Source organism: Eretmochelys imbricata, chromosome 1 (genome assembly GCF_965152235.1).
Source record: "Eretmochelys imbricata isolate rEreImb1 chromosome 1, rEreImb1.hap1, whole genome shotgun sequence".
NCBI classification, from domain to species: domain Eukaryota; kingdom Metazoa; phylum Chordata; order Testudines; family Cheloniidae; genus Eretmochelys; species Eretmochelys imbricata.
In genome coordinates, this window is record NC_135572.1 from 225,338,643 (window position 1) to 225,360,108 (window position 21,466).

General features: G+C 46.7%; 1 protein-coding gene and 1 pseudogene across 1 annotated transcript; both read right to left on the reverse strand.

Moving 5' to 3' along the window:
- On the reverse strand, positions 1–7,331 carry LOC144270268 (C->U-editing enzyme APOBEC-1-like; annotated as a pseudogene).
- Positions 7,332–14,415: 7,084 nt separating this feature from the next.
- On the reverse strand, positions 14,416–21,253 carry LOC144269156 (C->U-editing enzyme APOBEC-1-like). The gene is made up of 4 exons (XM_077824660.1): positions 21,230–21,253; positions 20,527–20,927; positions 16,997–17,118; positions 14,416–14,876 (listed from the first exon to the last, which is right to left on the reverse strand). Exons 2-4 carry the CDS (start codon positions 20,900–20,902, stop codon positions 14,766–14,768), a joined length of 609 nt encoding a protein of 202 aa, XP_077680786.1. The 5' UTR covers positions 20,903–20,927; positions 21,230–21,253; the 3' UTR covers positions 14,416–14,765.
- Between the last annotated feature and the right edge of the window lie 213 nt (positions 21,254–21,466).

Sequence of the window (21,466 nt, forward strand, 5' to 3'; positions counted from 1 at the left end):
TTAGATGACAATATTCTGATCGAATAAGACTGAAACTCGGAAACTGATTGCTACTTGCCGGCCAATCTGTAAACTGGCTGCGGAGCCCTGGTGGGAGAGGCGAAATATGAATTTAAAAAATATGTGGAGGTTAACAACTAAATGACTTTAGAATCACTCAGATATTTAATGGGTAGGGTCCACAATAGGAAATTTCTTTATAAACATACAAACACCTGCAACATTTCAACAAACGTATGTTAGGTCCATGAGCATTTCACATGTAACGCAGACCCAGCATGTCCAAAGGAACCATAAACACATCTGGCACTGCCCACAAGTTATAGCTCAGCCATGGAACCGTGTCACTCAGAACCAGGGAGAATTCAGGGGAGACCCATGGAATATTAATAGCCCTATGAACTCATCAGTCACTGACTGATGTAGAAAGAAAAGGAGTACTCGTGGCACCTTAGAGACTAACCAATTTATTTGAGCATAAGCTTTCGTGAGCTACAGCTCACTTCATCGGATGCTTATGCTCAAATAAATTGGTTAGTCTCTAAGGTTCCACTAGTACTCCTTTTCTTTTTGTGAATACAGACTAACACGGCTGCTACTCTGAAACCTGACTGATGTAGCTCAGCCATGGAACTTGGCCATTCAGAACCAGGAAAGATTTCAAGGGCTTCAGAGGAGATCCATGAAATATCACAGTGGTGCACTCTGGATACCTCATCTGTACATGACTCTGGATAACTTCTGGATCAAATTTTCCTCCCAAAGATCTACTAACCTGAAGGATAAGCTGGAGTTCAAAAAAAAAAGAACATTATCCATGGGGTGAGGTGTCAAGGCAAGTAGTCTTTTCCATTTTGATGGCTGACAAATGTTCTCCAACAATAGTTGTAAGCTGAGGAAATAGAAATATCCAGTCACATAAATTAAAAGATACGTCAAGAGGCTGTCTGTGCAACTATGAGAGATCAGTATGGTTCAAGAAAGATTAAGTTGTTATGTAACTGCTATTAAGACAGAGCATTTTTTTTTCCTTTTTATTTACTGAGGAAGTTTTAACAGGTTTACAAATCCTTGCCATGTAAATATCAGAGACAAAATAATACGCATTGTAACAGTGAGCTTTTGTTTAGAGAAATGTTATACAGTATTGGAATCACCAGATCTCTTTATTGAACAGAGTGCTACCATATTACAGAGTCAGCAACTTTACAGCACATACACCATGTGGCTAACAAACCGGGCACATCTGTTCAATGTTAATATTCTAAAAAATTGGACAAGTGCGCTGCGGGATTATGCAGGTGAATATACTTTGTCAGACTATTGGAAAGCTACAGTTTAGAGCTGAGATAAATGTTGATATTGATAAAAGATGCTGAATTGATGGCACCTGAGAATGAAATTTGCAATTTATCCTCAGAACAGGAACAGGACAGGCCACAGTGAGTGTGTAAGTGAGCCTCTCATGCCCTCCCCATTAGTGTGATTTACCAGGAGACCACGAATAATAGTGAAAGAAGTTCAATCTCCATGTTGCAGTCAGCCCTTGCCATCTCAGCTGAGCCTGACAAAGGAGACAATTAATGTTCAATGGAGGGCTGGTGTCTGTGATGAAAATGACTTTTGGTCACTACATACCAGTGTCCCTGCTAAAATCAATGACATAGAAATGAAAAGCTCCATAGCTCAGTCCTCCAAACCTGTTGATTCTTCCACCTTCTTTGAAATCAAATGAATAATTACCTGAGAGGTCCATGACTCTAAGGGTGACTCCATTCATCACCAGGTCACGCAGGCCTAGTTGGTTGCGTCTGTCTTTATGCCTAAAGAGCCGCGCTACACAAATTTCTAGGTTCACTTTGGGGTATGTCTTCAGGAACTGTACCACAGATTGGGAGAATTTCCAGCATTTCCAGCAAGGACTCCAGGAGAGGAACCAGGTGATGGAGCAATGGGTCAAAGGATTGAGAGATCTTTCCTTGAAGGAATTTTCCAGGAAGTTGATTTCAGCATGCTGGGTGCTGTTGTTTCGGCACCAGTTTCTCCAAATCTTGGTGCTGTTGCCCGATTTAATTTCATAGAGCAGATAAGTCACTCTGGGAAGTACACTCGGGTCATAAACGTCCTTGAACTCCTTTGGTTGTATCTTCCACCTGAAACAAGATCAAGTCACTGTGAAAATGTAATGTCCACTGATGGCACTTTCACTAGCCCTGTTCCACATAGCTAAATCCTGGGGCCAAAGAGAGACACATAGACCCACAGAGACATAGACAGAGGGACAATGAGAGAGAGAGGGAGAGAGAGAGAGAGGAGATTTGGAATAAAAGTGAATGAGAGAGACTATCTGGAGTCTTCCCTCCCCCTTTCCGGAACCCTTGATGGAAGTGGTCAGGTTTGGGGATATAGAATGGTCATTCTCACCTCTCGATGGTATAGTCAGTCAAGTGACCTATTAGAAAAGATAATTATAAATCATCTATCTTCTGGCAGCGGAAATACAGAGGAAGACAGGAATAACCAAAATCCCGCAACTCTGCTTTTTTGTGTTCACAGAAATCAATTGCATGAGTCTCATAACCACCTGGTCCTAACAGATGACCCACGTTCAATGTTGCTGAATAGGATGTAACTCTGACATGCCACCTGTTATACTGCTTAGGGAAGGGGAAATCTTTCTGAACCCCATTTCCGGTGATCTGTTTAACTTTGCATGTTAAGCCTCTAGTGAAGCATCAAATCCTCTTTATTACCCAAGATACAGTTAGGCCCAGATCCTCAAAGGTATTCAGGCATCTCACTCCAATGGAAATCAGTGGAAGTGAGATGGCCACTGTCAAGGTCCAACTTTCTTAGGTAAACATGTCTAGTTCCCCAAAAATCTAAGAGGGTGATTGTTAGGCCATTTATCTATGCCAAAGATAGCCGACTTAACAATACTATGCTAACTTGCTTAAGCTAATCATACAGGACACAGGCCTGTAGGTTCCTTCCATTACAGCCAAACATAAAGTAATCTAATACAAAATACAATAAATCAAACAAGCATACCAGCAAATAAAGGCAGAATAATAATAAAACAAGTCAGCAGGCTGGCCCTATGGGCTACAATTGAAATCAGTGAAAATACTTCACTTGACTTCAAAGGACTTCCAGACACAGGAGTGGGGTTTTTGCACCAATATACCTACTTAGTTACATGGGTGCAAATTTTTTAAGCCCAGACAGACAGGCACAAACCCATACGCATAGACACACACAAAAATCGGAACTGTCTGAGGAAAGATGGGCCCAATGGGATGTACTAAGTTAAATAATTGTTGCTTTAACTTTCATAAAACCAATATGTCTATCTACTATAACTTGTAACCTAGACTGCCTCAGCTCTGCTGTATTCTCTCACCTTTTTCTTTGTAAGTTGTACTTGTTTAGTACTGATGTAAGAAAATCATTTACTGTCAGTGATTTTGTTTGTCTTTACTGAAAATATAGTAACTAAAAACACTGTAGATGTATGAACACACACAGAGCGATAGACTGGATTTATCTACCAAATAGACATATCTTACATACATTGATCCACAACAGTCATACAGATGCACATACATCTGTATGACTGTTCTGATGACAGAAATTTAGGAGATTACAGAAACAAATAGCACCAGCCAGTGACTGATTATTCAGCTCTTTGCTGATGTTAGGCTCTCAGTGATGTGGGGGATGGACCTCAGCACTGATGCAAAATTGTTCTTAATAAAACTATTTTACTGTATTCTGATAACATTAGGTTGTTACAAATTTGGCTGCACCGTTACTATATTTGAAAAACTACATAAAAGTTATTTGATATACATGGGGCTTGGAGAATAATAGCTTCTCTGTTGTTATTTTAGTTGCTTGTTTTATTAAATGAAGTGTTCAGGCTAATCCAAGAAACTGCTAGGCTATTTCTGCTGGAAGGGAACATCTTTCCTCCCCCCCCCCCGTTAAGGAATGTGAAGAAATTCTTTTTCTGGGCTGAGCCAGGAGCCTCTTCTTTTAACCCTTCTCCCTTTCTAGAGCAAAACGTCAGTTCTAAGCTCACACAAGGAATTCCAGCAGTATTCCTATCAAAAACTGATTCCGCGGTTAAACACTCTGAAGTCTTTGTGTCATTAAGAATCCATGTGACGAACACAGTGGGAGTCACATCCCTGAATGGGCATCAAGAGGGACAGTTATTAAGATGTGACCCCTCCATTTCTCGTTTCTCTAGACTATAAAATGTAGTAATTTTGGAAATACATGTGCTTGTTGCTCACAACTTGAAACAGCCCTTTCAGCTCGCAGTGACAACTTGGAGTTACCACAGGCACCCAGAGGTGTGGCAGAAATGGAAGGGAGATGGGCAATATTTAGTGCAGGGGAATCATATATCCTGTGCCACAATACTGGCATTGCTCCCTGCGTGGTAAGGCAGTGTAGGCCCAGAACTGCCCTTGAAATTCTCCCCCACCCCCCAGAACACACAGAGAGGAGGCACCATGGAGGGCACTTGTGTAGAGAGCAACCTGCAGAGGGCACTTGTCAGTTGGCCTAGGCAACTAGGCAGAGACTCTGTCATCTATAATTGGGACAGGGATCCTCCAGCAGCCTCTAGGGAGGTTTCTTTGTGTGACAGAAGGATACTCATGGGTGGGAGAAGCGACAGAATTTACTTGAAACCTGTAGTTTGTTTTTTCAGGCACAGCCTTGTTTCCTTTGACACTCTTCTCTGCGGATCATGGAGGATGACAATGGGTATGGGAACAATATCCAGGAAAAAACCCAGTTCCTTGTCCCTGATGTCAGCACGGTCACTGGTCACTGATTCCTGGTCACTGTGCTACCAGAGGGAAATATTCCAGAACCGTGCTTAGAGAAACACCTTTCCCAACATCCCCACGTGGGTCTGAGTGATCTGTTGCCACGGCTGATCTACAATACAGTCTGTGCCTGAGGAGTTCATGACACTGTTGAACATTTCCTGGAGTATCCCCTAAATTGTCCCTGTGTTCTGAGTGACTCAGTTCCACGGCTGAGCTAGAGCAAACAGGCAGTGTCCATTAGAGATATACTTGAATAGCAAGGTTAACTGCTGAAAATATGTAACCAACACCTACTGTACTGTACCATAGTTTTCATGTGCAGTTCCTGTCTAGTTAGGAAAATGTAACAGGGAGATTCTGTGTACATTACTGATACAAACTGTCAATGCCCCACTGGGGGAGGGAGGGCAGGATGACAGTAACTCTCTTTCTCTCTCGCACTCCATCTCTAGTATTTGTAGGTTTCTTAAAAAGCGATAGTTAGGCCCCTGCTCTTGAAGCTCATCATTGCATCAGTTACTACCATCTCTCTCACCATCCTATTTTTGGGGAAGATTAATGATAAATCATAATGAGGATTCATTATTATTATGCTGGTGACCATAGCACCTCGTTGTCTCAGATATGCTATCGGACCCCATTGTGCTAGGTGCTGAATTCATAGGCATTTGTGTGGACCCCATCAACACAGGACCTGAGCACCTCTCATGCATTAATGCGTTTATTCCCACACACCCTGCTGTGTTGCAAGAGGCAGAGATTTTGGGGGGGATTTCCCAAGACTGCAGAATTAACTGTCCTAGGAACTATGACAGCAAATCTCACCAAATTCTGCTTCAGGTGTTAAGGTGCATTTGATCTTACCTCCTCTAACATAAACACATAGCAACGTGTATATGAGAGAACAACATATATATGACAGATGTTTATCATGTTACTTCATATTTATCATGTTACTGGAAGACGCTCAGAGACTGCAGTGATGAATGTGGTAGCAGAACCTGTAGAAAATAGAATGTAGGGGAGTATTATCCCTGTTTTACAGATGTGGAAAATGAGGTATAAGGAGGTTTAAGGACTTGCCCAAGGCCACACAGTGAGTCAGTGACAAAACCAGGGATACAACTCATATCCACTGACTCTCAGTTCTGCACTTCAATACGTGGGAAAATAATTGTGGCATTATCTGGAATTCTCAGTTTTTCTGAACAGCTGGCTGGCTTTTGGTACAGACAACTCTGGTCTACTTGGCTGATAATCCATTCCTGGTAATGAACAAAGATCAAAGGTGACATTCTGGCTCCACTGAACTCAACTGGCATGCAAGTGTCCATCCAGGCTGATTTTCTTCATTCTCTCAGCTGCCTTTGATATCATGGATCACAAGATCTGTGGGTCCCAAGTGGAGTGTGACTCCATTCTTTTGTCTCTAAGATAGCACAGGTTTGTGTTGGTTGCCTCTGCTCTGCAGGAGCTATCTGTGGGCCACCACCAGGCTCCATCCTGTCACTCCTTCTGTCCAGTGTGAGGCCACGAAAAGAGACTGTGAAATAGTTTGGATGATGACACCATCAGTATGTGTCTGGAACTCATCATAACATTTCTTTTTAATCAGACCAGTAGGTCTCTTGTTTCTCTCAGTGCCTAGCTGAGACTGGGGTCTGGATGAGGCCAAGCTGGCTAAGGCTCAGCCCAGAGAAGACAGAAGTGATGCTGGGATAAATATTAAGAGAAAACAGTTAAATCTGTCCCATTGGTGGAGAAGAATTGCTTTTGTTTTCTGAAAGAAAAGTGTTTATTTGGGGGTTCTGTTGAATACTCAGCTCATTTTGGAAAATCAGGTAGCAGCTGTAGCCCAAAATCTTTTTTTCCTTCACATCTGGTTAGAAGGTCGTGACCTTTTCTCTCACATGTTGTCTTCCCCACAGAAATACATCTTAGAATACTCAAGGAGCTGACTGAAGAGATATCAGAGCCATTAGCAATTATCTTTGAAAAGTCATGAAAGATGGGAGAGATTCTAGAGGACTGGAAAAGGGCAAATATGGTACCAATCTATAAAAAGGGAAATAAGGACAACCCAGGGAATTACAGACCAGTCAGCTTCACTTCAGTACCCAGAAAGATAATGGAGCAAATAATTATCAGTCAATTTACAAACAACTATAAGATAATAAGATGATAAGTATCAGTCAGAATGGATATGTCAAAAAAAAAAATCGTGTCAAACCAACCTAATAACTTTCTTTGACAGAGTAACAAGCCTTGTGGATAGTGGGGAACACAGATGGCAGTATAAGAGGCCAGGGGAGGCTAAGTCTCCCCAAACAGCCAGCCCATTGCCTTTGGAGTGTGCTGCCACAGAAGGGGCACCCAGGCCATGGCCCACCCACGCTCCACCTCGAGACCCCATTCCCATTCATCCTCTTTCCTCTTGAGGCCCTGCCCTTGCTCCGCCTCTTCCCATCTCCACTCCATCTGCATGGAGGCCTCAGGGAAGGGGGTGAAGAGGCACGTATAAGTGGTGAGTGGCCAGCCACCTAGCTGGCAGGTGGACAGGGGAGAGGCCTCAACGGAGCGGGCGAAGAGGTACAAGTGTTGGGTGGCGACGTCTTGAGGGAGGGAGCCTAGTGGGGCCAGGGGTGGAGCATGGGTGGGGCTTTGGGGGGGAAGATACCGAGTGGGGGTGGGCCACAGGGCGGGGCCACGGTCCAGGCACACCCAGCCTCCCCAAATGGCAGAGTCACTCACCACTCATGGCAGGGAGGCAGTAGATATGGCATATCTTGTCTTTAGTAAGGCTTTTGATACTGTCTTACTTGACTGTCTCATAAACAAACTAGGGAAATGTAACCTAGATGGAGCTACTATAAGGTGGGTGCAGAACTGGTTGGAAAACCATTCCCAGAGAGTAGTTATCAGTGGTGCAGAGTCAAGCTGGAAGGGCATAACGAGTCGGGTCCTGCAGGGATCAGTTCTGTCCAATATCTTCATCAATGACAGGTTTCATAGTAGCAGCCGTGTTAGTCTATATTCGTAAAAAGAAAAGGAGGACTTGTGGCATCTTCGAGACTAACAAATTTATTTGAGCATAAGCTTTCATGAGCTACATGATGCATCGGATGAAGTGAGCTGTAGCTCATGAAAGCTTATGCTCAGATAAATTTGTTAGTCTCTAAGGTGCCACAAGTACTCCTTTTCTTCTCTTCATCAATGGTTTAGATAACGGCATAGAGAGTACACTTATAAAGTTTGTGGATGATACCAAGCTGGGAGGGGTTGCATGTGCTTTGGAGGATAGGATTAAAATTCAAAATGATCTGGACAAACTGGAGAAATGGTCTGAAGTAAACAGGATGAAATTCAATAAGGACAAATGCAAAGTACTCCACTTAGGAAGGAACAATCAGTTGCACACATACAAAATGGGAAATGACTGCCTAGGAAGGAATACTGCGGTAAGGGATCTGGGGGTCATAGTACATTGCAAGCTAAATATGAGACAACAGGGTAATGTTGTTGCAAAAAAAGCAAATATTCTGGGATGTATTTGCAGGAGTGTTGTAAGCAAGACACAAGAAGTAATTCTTCCGTGCTATTCCAATGTTGATTAGGTCTCAACTGGAGTACTGTGTCCAGTTTTGGATGCCACATTTCAGGAAAGATGTGGACAACTTGGAGAAAATCCAAACTAGAGCAACAAACATGATTAAAGGTCTAGAAAACATGACCTATGAGGGAAGATTGAAAAAATTGGGTTTGTTCAGTGTGGAGAAGAGAAGACTAGAGGGGACAGGATAACAGTTTTCAAGTACATAAAAGGTTATTACAAGGAGAAGGGAGAAACATTGTCCTCGTTAACATCTGAGAGTAGGACAAGAAGCAATGCGTTTAAATTGCAGCAAGGGTGGTTTAGGTTGGACATTAGGAAAAACTTCCTAACTATCAGGGTAGTTCAAGCACTGGAATGAATTGCCTAGGGAGGTTGTGAAATTTCCATTATTGTAGATTGTTCAGTGCAGTTTAGACAAACCCCTGTCAGGGATGGTCTAGAACAGGGATCGGCTCCCTTTGGCACGTGGCCCATCAGGGAAATCCACTGGTGGGCCGGGACGGTTTGTTTACCTGCAGCGTCTGCAGGTTCCGCCGATCGCAGCTCCCACTGGCTGCAGTTCTCCCTTCCAGGCCAATGTGGGCTGCGGGAAGCAGCGCTGGCCTAGAGATGTGCTGACCGCCACTTCCCGCAGGCCCCATTGGCCTGGAATGGCGAACCACGGCCAGTGGGAGCTGCGATCGACCAAACCTGCGGACGGTGCTAGTAAACAAACCGTCCTGGCCCGCCAGCAGATTTCCCTGACGGGCCGCGTGCCAAAGGTTACTGATCCCTGGTCTAGATAATACTTAGTCCTGTCTTGAGTGCAGGGAATTGGACTAGATGACTTATCGAGATCCCTTCCAGTCCTATGATTCTATGAGCTAGTGTGATGCTGCCTGGAGGTACCCAGGTTTGTGAGTCACCTCACCACCACTGGTCCTTAGCATGAGGAAGTCTGGTCTGTACCTGCAAGGTAATGTTTAATTTGTGCCAGCAGGGCTTGCCAGGGCTAAGCACCGGCACCTCTGGGCTTGGCAGTTCATAGCCTGGCATCTCTGTGCTTGCTGCATCAGTTATGAATTTTAAAACATTGCTTGAACCCCAGCACATCTTTCATTACAAGTTAAGCACTGCTGCCAGGGGTCAGCTCCCAGCTCCACCAATTCATAAGAAACACAAGCCCTCCATTCTCTGCTCACATGGACTCCACTGTCCCTCTGCAGGTCAGCAGTTGGTACACATCAACTGCTGAGTCCTCCGAGCATCTCCCTGGAGTGCCAAGTCGATCCACTGGACATTCACAGAATTCCCAGATCTGCCATTCCCAAAGGAACAGTGCTGCACAGCTTACCAGCTACCCCATAGGCCACTACAGCTCCACGTAGACACAGCACTTCACTTTGGTTATAGAGAAAGCAAGCGTACGTGTATTTAACAAAGCCCAGAGATTGCAGTGATAGGAAGCAGAAATATTGGAACAAAAGGGTTACAGATCAAATAAAATCATAACACACATTCAAGAGCCTAAAGAAAACTAACAAGATGCCCTTCTGGGTGACCTGCCTTTAACTTCAAGGCTTTAAGAACATAACTTCCTACATCCGTACACAGCTCCTTCCATATTATTTGCAATACATTTCACAAGGATTATGATGAGCAGTGTGACTCAGTAGAGACCCTTACATGACATTCTTTGGTGAACTGAGATGTATATACCAGAGCCAGGGGATTCCTTGCACCCTTATGCCCCCCTGTGCCCTCTGCCAGTTGGCACCACGAGATACCTGGGTCAGAGCTAGGCCCTCTGGAGGAAGTTAATGTATTGTATAATGTATTACCACTGGGCTCAAAGTTCTGAGTGGGCTTCCGCCTCCTCACTTCCCTCCCCCAGCTTCTCACAAATAACTCCTTGGGGGCTGTGATGTAATATACCCCTGTATTCACATCCCACACACTAGTGTAATGATCTACGTACCAGGTATGCCTTGTGAGGTGTCATTTGAAAACTCATAACTTGCTGGTCAGAATTGTCCTGATAAAACACGTGTGGCAAGCTTTACGTGAAGTTGTATGATTCCCCTGGTTGATGTTAAGAGTGCACGTTCAAAACTCATGGAGCACCAAACTAGTCAAACCAGCCTGTTGTGAACAAAGGAGTGTATGTTTGCTTTAATTTTCAATTAAGCAGTAAACAGAGTCATTAAGCAGGAAGGGAAAACAAAGGAAGCTCAAACAAATGAAAACAGACAGCAAGGAACATCCTTCCCATGAACATCCTTCCCTATTGGGTAGTGCTTACTGAGTTAAACTGAAGCCTACTGTAGGAAAGAGGGAGGTAGGAAGTGACCCAGGGCGGTTGACCCAGGGCACTCCAGAATGAAAGACATTGGACAGGCCTCATAGGGCCCTGCGTCAGAACCCAGTAGCGTGGGAGGGCCTGGGGTCCCCTACCTCTCCCATTATGACCAGTAGGTGGAGTGACCACCAGAGACCGCCACCACTAGGTGGTGCACCCCAATCTGTCCACAGTGCCCTCTGAATATTAATTCATATTTACTGATAAATTTCACACGAGAAACTTCATCAGTAAAAACCACTGCAAATACTTTTCCATGTATTCACCAAAAAAAGGCTTAGTTGGCTGCTCAGGGAGTGTTTCACACCTCCAGCCCCCACTCACATTTTCCTTTTAATTATCCCTGTTTTACACCAGTGTATCTCTATGGACTGCAATGGAGTTATTCCTGATTTACGCTGGTGGAAGCGAGAGAAGCATGAGAGCAGTGATGTCCAGTGCATTTGCAGACATACACACATACAACTACAAACCCACCCAACTATATATGTACATACTATGTGTGATGTTACAACCCATATTCTTTATGGAAATATGCTTATGATATGGATATGGCATAAATGAGATATACTTTATGCATGATGGGTCTTGTAAGGTATCATCAGAAAGGTTATAATTTACTGAATGTGATTATCCAATTTGTATGCCTATGTAACCCACACACCTCCTGAATGTGGTGCTCTGTCCCATCTAGTGGCACCGAGACCACTTAGAGAGAGAGTTAAATGAGTCTGCTCTACAGCCTTAATTAAGAGCCAGTTTGCTTTTAGCTCATGCAGTAGAGGCTCATGCACTAAGCTCCAGAGGCCCCAGGTTCAATCCTGCTCACTGACAACTGGAGTCTGTGGGTATTACAAATGGGGGCTTGTCTGGGATTTCAACTGGGAAGTCTCTGAAGCTCAGGACGCTCTACCTCAGCTTGGGGAAATATGTAACCCACACACCTTGTGGGTGTGGTGTTCTGTCCCATCTAGTGGCACCGAGACCACTTAGAGAGAGAGATAAAATGAGTCTGCTCTTAGCTAAGAGGCAGTTGAGTTTTAGCTCATGCGGTAGAGGCTTATGCTTTAAGCTCTAGAGGCCCCAGGTTCGATCCTGCCCGCTGATGACCAGGGTTTGTCAGCATTACACATGTATCATTTCTGTATCTAAAGTTAGGAATATTGACTATGTAACAATTACAACAGTGTGTGTATTTGAGAGAAACCAACCAGACAACAGGCCATCAGCTTTGATGGGCCATTAGGAAGAAACAATAAGACTTTGAAGATACTAATCTCTCTCCTTCCTGAGAGTCCTGGGATGTAGCTGTGACACTACTAGGTCAGGTGGTCCTCTCACCTGGTACTAAACCCCATCTTTGACTTCTAGTAATTTTCCACTAAAAGGAACGAGAGGTCAAGACTAGAAACAAAAGATTCCCGCCTTATGTACATTTTATTTAAGGCTGAGGAGTAAGGCAAACAGGCAAACTCTTCTCCATTGCCTTCCTGCCCAAGAAGAAAGTCTGCTGAATGTACCTGAAGAGACAAAGGAACTCTGTGGTGGGAAAGGCAAGGGCTGAGTCCAGACTAAGACAGGAGTCTAGTCTGTAAAGAGAAATAACTGGAACTCTAAGCTACAGAAACTCTGCAACTTGCCTAAAACAACATTTAGGGTGAGAACTTACTTCTTGAAACCAGTCTCTTTAAGATCTTAAGCTTAGTATGCGTGTTTTGTTTTATTGGCTTGGTAATCTGCTTTGTTCTGTTTGCTATCCCTTATAATCACTTAAAATCTGCCTTTTATAGTTAATAAACTTGGTTTTGTTTATTATTAAACCCAGTTTGTGCAATTTCTAACTGGGGGAGGGCCGCAAGAAGTTGTGCAAGAAGTTTCTGATGATACCTTTCTCCACATTGAGGGAGGGGGTGAATTTATGAGCTTACGTTGTATAGATTTCTCTACAGCACAAGACAATATTATTTTGGGTGTACTTTCCAGAGGGAACCTGCACTTGGGTGCTGGGCAATCTCCTAGCTGAGCCTTCTCATAGACAGCTGTTTACAGACTCTGTGTGATTCTATAGCTGGTGCATCCCTACCTGTGTGTGCGTGTGCGGCCAGAAGCTGGAGAGCCTGATTCAGCAAAACAGGAAGAGGGAGCCCAGGCTAGTGAAGCAGGCGGGCTCAGTGAAATCCCAGTACATCAGGTGGCATCCCTAACCCGTCACACTATGCATATTTGTATTTCATACACAAGCACATGGAGAGGTGCACGCAACTATACAACCAGAAACGCACTCACTGCTATAACCCTATGCAGCAAATACAAACACACATGTAACTGTAAACACCATTGTATATAAACACACACATGCACAGAAGCACACTCACCCAGTAACACATGCATAATCTCTCTCTCTCTCTCTCACACACACATATTGTTATCTGTGTGTCAGAAGCCCTGAGTTCTTTTGGCTATGTCTCCAGCCTTTTGGACTGTTTATTAAATGTTGTTCTTTCAGTTCCTATTCCTGGTCACTGAAGCGTCAGGCTCAAAGGGCATTTCCTCCTTTCTGCTCCATGTGTTACCTGGGACGTAAGGGAGGTGAAGTGAGACATATCTCAGACTTCGATATAGGGACACCATACGAGGCATCTCAGACACATAGAGGGAACTGGTCAACTGCACTAAAAAGTGTATGGAGCTTTGATGATCTCTAGTAAGGGATGGGAGAATCTCCCCTAAACCTTGAGGGATGTTTCATTGTGTGTATGTTTGTGTGCATAATAGAGAGAGACATTGTGGGGAATTGAAGAGATGAGGAGAGGCACGCACAGACATATAGAGAAGGGAAACGTTTCACTTGGATCTTGTAGTTTGTTTTTCAGCTACAGCTTCCTTGGCAAATGCACTTCAAAACACCAGGCCCTACAGCACCTGTAGCTGCAACAGCTGGAAATGGAGTTGCTCTGGGCCTCCTGCTCTTTTCTCCACATCACCTTCTGCTGGGAGAGGCCAGGAATGGAATAACTGGGAGCTCCCTAAACACAGCATCTGTCTGGTCGAAGAGCCTAGGTTTACAATAGCAGGGAAAATTCTCTGCAAGGATTTGCTGTCCTTGCCCAGTGCTGTGTCTTCTCTGTATAAATGCATGTTAAAGTCTGCATTTATATGATGATGTGGGATGAGAGCAGCCTTCTATGATCTTGCAAAGAAAGGTAATATAGGGAGTATGAGGACCAGGTGAGGGCCTAGAGGAAAATTATGGGCTTGAAAAGCTAAAGTTTGGAATGTCAGTTCATTTTAAGAGTGATCACCAGACTCTTCCTCCTCCCACTTAATGAACTCTTAGAACAGTTTGTGATGTCATACACTGGACCATTCTTATGTTAGCACCAATTAGGATTTATTAAGCAGTGCCACATGAATTACGTTTTGAAAATGAACAGACAAACAAAGGCAGTGCTTCCTTTGATTATAGATATTTTATTCAAATATTAAGTTGACAAAAGACAGAGAAAGTAAAACCTAGAAATCTACCAAGAGAAAAATAATTCAAACAAATAACCCAAGAGAATAAATCCTCTCTAAGATCGCTATATATGTAAATGAATAATGAATTAGTTCCTTATAAACTGCATTACACAAAGCAAACCGTATAGTGTTATGTTCATTTGGTGAAACAGCATTGGCTGCAGAATAAGCAAGATACTTTTGTGTTAACTGTGATGGAATAAACCTGTACACTGAGTCACAGGTGTTAACATGACCCAGTCACTGTACAACGTTAAACATTTAAACATGATTCACTTTTCAAAAGGCTACAAGCTGAACTAATGGGAAGGAAATGGCTAAGAGTAACTAAATCAAATTGGAATGATTAAACATCCTAGTGTCCTATCAACATTCCTCCCCCATGATGGCCTGGTTCAATACACTTCCAGAGACTCCTTGGCTGCCCAGGCCAGGATACTGGCGGCTATCAGGGATTGGCTGATGTGAGTGCTCTTTTCTGTTCCTTGTCTTCTATACATAGGCTGAAAATTGGAGTCTGATTCTCACCTGGTGAAATCTCTAAGCAAGAGGGAATGTTCTGGTGAGAAAAGCAACAGTTGAAGTTAATTTCTTTTCTGGAGGTTGGCAGCTTAACATTTGCACTCTTAGACTCATTCTGGTATTTAATGGACAGGGGAGGAACTCCCTGTAACAGCAATCACCTATAATATTAATTGCTTCAAATCTCATTCAGAACCAGGGCAAATTACAAAGGGGTTCTCAGGCATGTTTCATGGTCACAGGGACTCATCTTTAGATCTGGTTGGGAGTATTCCAGCTAAACGGTTTTTCATTAGAAAATGCTGATTCGTGAAATCCAAAACATTTTGTGGAAACATATCGGTTGTGAAGAAACTTTTGTTGGGAAAGTCTCTCAGGACCACCATGGGAAAAGAAAACAAAAGGGGGGGAGGGATGGGGCTGGAGAGGGAGACCGCGACCCCACCCCAGAATAGCCAATGGCCTGGTGGTTTAGACATTCCCCTGGGATATGTGAGACTCAGGGTCAAGTCCATGCTATGTCTCATTCAGGATCGGGGATTTGAACCTAGGGCCGAGATTACACCTAAAACTGCGATAAATTTCATAACATGCATGATGTGCTCAGGTGAAACTATCCCCCTTTATACTTGAAACAACATAGCTACTGCCTCTCGAGGGGGTAAATTTACCACAGCAACGGAAACCCTTCTTCCGTCAGCATAGTGTCTATGCTACAGAGCTACAGCGACGTATTTGCAGTACCGCCGTTGCATCGCTTGTAGTGTAGACATAGCCTGGGTGTCCCAGAGGAGTGTGTGAGTGCCCTACACACCGGGCTGGTCTCACTACTCTCGGGAGGGTGCTCTCACTCACTCTCTTCCACCTCCTTGTGGTTTTCACACAAAAACTGAAAAGGTCTCGGGTTTGTTCCAATGCAGACTGAAAACACATCTTGGAATTTCCCATGGGATGGAAATATCATTTATTGGCCAGCTCTTCCCTTCACGCCCTGACTGCGTGTTACAGATCACCCTGCGACACGGGTGATTTGGAAAGGGGAGAGACTTCAGGGGAGTTCAATGAAACATTCAATGGTACCGTTACTGGGAGGGAATATATAAACCGCATCATAGGCGCCGAATTCTACTGGCACCGGTGGGTGGTTGACCCCCTCTGCCCCCGGCCCCATCCCGACTCCACCCCTACCCAGCCCCCTCCCACCCCATTCCAACCCCTTCCCCAAAGTCTCTGCCTCCTCCCTGCCCGTATTCGACTCCTTCCCCAAATCCCCCGCCCCGGCCCCAACTCTTCCCTGCCTACTCTCCTGAGCGCACCACGTTCCCGCTTCTCCCCCCCTCAGCTTGCTACAGCTGTTTGGCGACAGCAAGCACTGGGAGGTAGGTGGAGGAGCAGGGATGCGGCACGCTCAGGGGAGGAGGCAGAGGCAGAGGAGGTGAGGTGGGGCGAGGCGGGGCAGGGTGGGGAGATTGGCTGCCGGTGGGTGCAGAGCACCCATGAATTTTTCCCCATGGGTGCTCCAACCGCGGAGCACCCATGGAGTCAGCGCCTATGAATCCCATCCAGACAGTGGCAAGGAAAGCTCTGGTTGGGGGATGGAGGGCTGTTGCTGACAACAGTTTTGCAAGTGTCGATGGGCTCTGAGAGAAGGATATGCGGTATAGAGTTGGAAGCTGTGTCTGAAAGGGAAGGTCAGGAAGAGGGGTCTCTAGATCGAGGACGGGATGTAAGGGAAGAGAAGAACTGGGGCGTTTCTCTGTCTGGAACTTGTCTAGCCATGTTCTAGAACTCACTTTGTACTTGGGCTGAGGAAAAACCCTGCTGTTTTTGTCCCTGAAAGGGACAGGACACGTTTTACATGTATGCTGTTTTGCAGTAAAGCAAACCACAAAGGTGTTTAAACTCCACCAAGGTGTGAAGAGCCTTTTTTCTCCTCCAACCATCCAGCCCTTTGATCTCCTCAGGCACTGAGAGTTTTCCAAGAAACTTTTAGTGTCCCCATGAGCTCATGTGGGAGTCACCGTGTGTTACAGCTCAGCTCTTGGGATCACTGAGCTTTCTAAGGAGGTCAAGAAACTGTCCTGCTCAGACACGGTTCTGCATGTGACTATGGATCATTTCGGCATGCAGTATCCCTCTCCCTACAGTTCTACTGACCTGAAGGATGGACTGGAGTTCGAGAGAATATAGCATTATCCATGGAGCGAAGTGCCTGGGCCAATAATCATCTTTATACTTGTCCTCATCGTCGATAAATGTTTTCCAACAGTAGCTATAAACTGGGAAAATGGAACAAATCAGTCATGTGCCGAAGGAGGTATCAGTGGACTCAGTATACACAAAGGTCAGTCAATCTCAAGGGAGCAAGACTAATTTGAGCCATGCAGAAAGAATCAGGGCCAGATTAACCTTTTGTGGGCCTGGCGCCAAACATATCTGTTGGCCCCCATGGAGGCAAAGGAGCATGGAGTGGGGAGGTCAGTCTCCAGAGCAAGGGGCCAGCCAGGAGCAATGGGGCTTAGCATGGTGGGGCCAGCCCCGCTCCACCTAGCCCAGTGCAAGGGCACTGTATACAAACCGGCAGTTGCCAGGCGCACACTGGCCTGCCCAGCCCTGTGCTGCCAGCGTGCCCCTTCCCCTTGGGGGTGGGCCCATGCCGTGCCACACAGCCCCTGACTGCCTATTCCCAGTGTCCCCTGGACCTGCTATGCCCAGCAGCCTCCCACACAGACCCTTCACCACAAATCACAGTGGCCTGCACACCACCCCTGCCCAGCACCCCCCCACACACAACCACACCACTACTGCCCAATGCACTTCCCCACAGCCCACCACCACAACTACACAGCACCCCACTCAGACCTCCCACTGCCCAGTATCCCAACACACAGAGCTCCCCCACCGCCCCCCAACAGATCCCCCACTGGCCAGCAGCCCTCCCCCCTACACCTCCAGGGACCCACTCCCTCACACCCTGCCCCCTGGCCACACTCACCGGCCCTGCTGGAAGGTGACAGCATCTGCCAGGCTGAGCTGGCAGCACGGCCAGGGCCGGTCCAGTGCCAGGGCGGGGAATCACTCCGGCCTTTCGGGACTGGCGCGATTAGCCAGGTCAGGGTCTGCCCCCACCCTGGCCAGACTCCCTCAGGACTCACTTGCCTGGAGATAGGGTGACCATACGTCCCTGTTTGGCCGGGGCAGTTCCCTTTTTAAGTTATGTCCTGGCCATCCTGACTTTTTTGACAAAAACGGGCATTTATCCCATTTGCTTTGGCAAGAGCAATTGAACAAATGCCCAAAAAAGTCCCTAGCGGGGCGTGGAGGAATGTGTGTGAGGGGGGTGCTGACGCGAGGTGTCAGGCAGCTGGACTTGGGGGGTCAACCCCAGGCAGAATGGATCTGGGGGGAGGAGTTAGGGGCCAGCCCCAGCCCCTGGCAGCTGTGTGGGGAGGGTGTCAGCCCCGTCCTGGCAGCAGCATGCAGAGCTCGGGGAGTGGGGGGGTCAGCCCCTGGCTGCGGTGTGGGGAGCTGTGGGGGACGGTGGGGGATTTAGAGTTAGTGGGGCCCTGTGCTCAGCTTCATTTTTGGGGCCCCTCCTTGGGACCCAGCCAAGAAAAAGGACATTCTCTCTTATCTCCTCCCTGCCCCCGTTTTTCATTCTTTTTTCTTCATCCTCCTCCTATAAGTAATAGCAAGTTAATGAAAATAAAGTGAGGTACCTTGATTGTTTTTGTAGTCTAACTTATTTTTCCACAGGCCACTTGAAAATTGCTGGGGATCTTGGCAGACCACTTAATGATCTTTCCAAATATTGTTTGTACCGTTAGCTAACTATTGTAAAGTTCTTTGGATGAGAGTGCTTTATAAAAAATAATGTAAAAAAACATTGGGGTGCGGGGTCTGGCCAGGACTTAGGGTGCGGGAGGGGGCTCAGGGCTGGGGGTGCCGGGTCTGGGAGGGAGTTAGGGTGCAGGAGCGGGCTGCGGGTTAGGGTGCAGGGTCTGGCTAGGAGTTAGGGTGAGGGAGGGGGCTCAGGGTTGGGACAGAAGGTTGGGGTGTGGAGCACTTACCTGGGGCAGCTCCCATTTGGTACGAGGAGTGCAGGTGGGGATGTGGGGGGGTGCAGTAGTCAGGGAGGGCAGGGGGCTGAGGGGTGTGTGGAGGGCAGGGGTGGGGGGGTTGCAGGAGTCAGGGAGGTCAGGTGGCTGGGGTTGTATGAGGGGGTGCAGGAGTCATGGCTGGGAGTGTGTGAGGGCGGTGCAGGAGTCAGGGCAGAGGGCTGGGGGTATGGGCTGGGTTCGTGGGGGTGCTCCCAGTCCCCTGCCCTGAGCGGCTCATGGCAGCAGGCTGTGGGGGGGTATGTGTAGGGGAGTGCTGGGGCCCTGCCTTTGCTCCGCCCTGCCCCGATTCCACCCCCTTCCCCAGGGCCCCACCCCGCCCCTGCCTCTTCTCCGTCTCCTCCCCCGAGTGTGCTGCGGCCCCACTCCTCCCCCTCCCTTGCGCCGGCAAACAGCTGTTCAGTAGCAGGGGAAGCGCTGGGGGAAGAGGTGGGGGAGGGAGGAGCTTGGCTGCCGGTGGGTGCAGTCAGAGCCTGCCCTGTAGCAGGAGCCCCAGGAGCCAGCAGGACCTAGCTTCTGCCCCCACAGGAGAGAGCAGTGGGCAGGGGGCAGAGAAGAGCTGGCGGGACCTTACCACAGCCCAAGCAGAGAGGGCTGGGGCCCCTTTGGAGCCTGGGCCTGGCGCCATGGCACCATGGTAAACCCAGTACTGTGCAGAATGCTTCTGCTAGGTCACTCTAAGGCTGGACCAGCTGAGGAGACTACAGCACTTGGGCCTCATGTTCTCCAGGACTTTTCCATCTTTCTGTCCAGGGAAGGTCGCATTAAACCAGCCTTGCAACATTTCATTCACTTATTCACCTGGGACAAGTCATTTATGTATCGAAGGGAGAGTAAAATATCACCTATTTCTTCATGATTAGTAGCAGCAGCTGGACACTCTCCATGGGTGAGCTGATTTTACTCTGGGGGTAGATTAGAAAAAAGCTGCAAAGACATCCCCTTTACATTTAAATACAATACTGTGTTCTCAAATGAAAGTGAAAGATGGGAGATGGACTGCACCGGGAAGGAGGCTGGTGTTCTCTGTTTATTCCCTGACTAGAACCCTAGAGACAGTGGCAATGTCATACCAGCTTCACCCACACACACGGCTCACCAGTGTGCCTCAGCTCTGAGTTCCCGCCCCTAGCAGGAAAAGGGGCCTTGACTCTTCATGGCTCATTTATGCCTCAGCCTCTCTGCTGGGACAAGGGGATCAGCAAGTGCCAGCAGGGATGGAGATTTTAGTGATTTTTATCTGTACTGCTAGGAACTGGACTGCAAACACCAGCACATTTCACATAGGTCAAAAAATGGCTGTCAGCTACTGCATTGAGGTCACTGACACTCAAGTCTGAAACCAGAGACCTAAAGGGGAAAAGCTCTGTATCCCATTGCACTATCCCCCCAAGACTTGGGGCCAGACTGGAGCCACTGACCTAGAAGGGAAAAGATTCCATAGTCCATTCAACAACCTCAGTGGAGCCATCTGTGACCAGGGTTGAATTGGAACTAGTGCTCTAGAGGGAAAATGCCCCATGTCCCATCTCTATCCCATCCAGCCCCTGTAACTCCATGAGTCATTACCTGGGAGGTCCATGATTCGGATGGACACTCCGATATTCATCAGGCTCCGTAGACCCTGACGATTGTTTTCCTCTTTGTGCAAGTAGATCCGTGCTACATAAATAACTAGGTTCACATTAGGCTGTTCCATCAGGAAACCCCTGATTGCCCTGCAGCAGTCTCCACAGGGACTCCAGGACATGTACCAGGTGATGGAGCAGTGGTCAGAAGGATCAGATCTTTGCTTTTTAAAGACATCTTCCAGGAAGTAGATTTCAGCATGCTCTGAGAGGGTGTTATGGCAACAGTTCTGCCAGGACCTTTTGCTACTGCTCCACTTTATTTCATAGAGCAGGTAAGTCTCATTGGGAAGGACACTTGGGTCATAATTCTCCATAAATGCCTCCTGGGATATCTTCCCCCTGAAACATGAAAGAGATCCCAAGGATTTACTGACTGCAGCTTTATCACTAAGAGCTTGCCAGTCAAAAAAAAGTTCAAAGTGAGAGCAATGGAGTAGAGGGAGAGATAGATGGAAAGGGGAACTCACAGAAGGATAGAGGGAGACACAGAGAGAGCAGTGGGGGAAAAGAGACAGAGGCAGGGAAAAAGGAGAGTTAAATCTGGTATCACACTGATGAGCGGGGAAGGAGATCTGACTCTTTCCAGCTCCTTCTTTGCCTGTAATCTTGGGAAAATGTGGGTATGGTGCTTTCATTCTCACCCCTGCCTGATGCCTCTGGATACATGATCTGTGGGAAAGAGAATAGAGTCACCTGGTGCACAGAGAGAGACATAGGGAAGGCAGACAAACTGAGGTCCCCCCAATGCCTCCTCCCCAAGACCACATGGCCTACAATTGTTCATTCTCAATGGACAATTCCTGTACAATACTGCTTAGGAAAGAAACTCCCTGGTAAGGTGCAGTGTCCTGAGGAGAGTGGGGGTGAGAAAGGTTCTT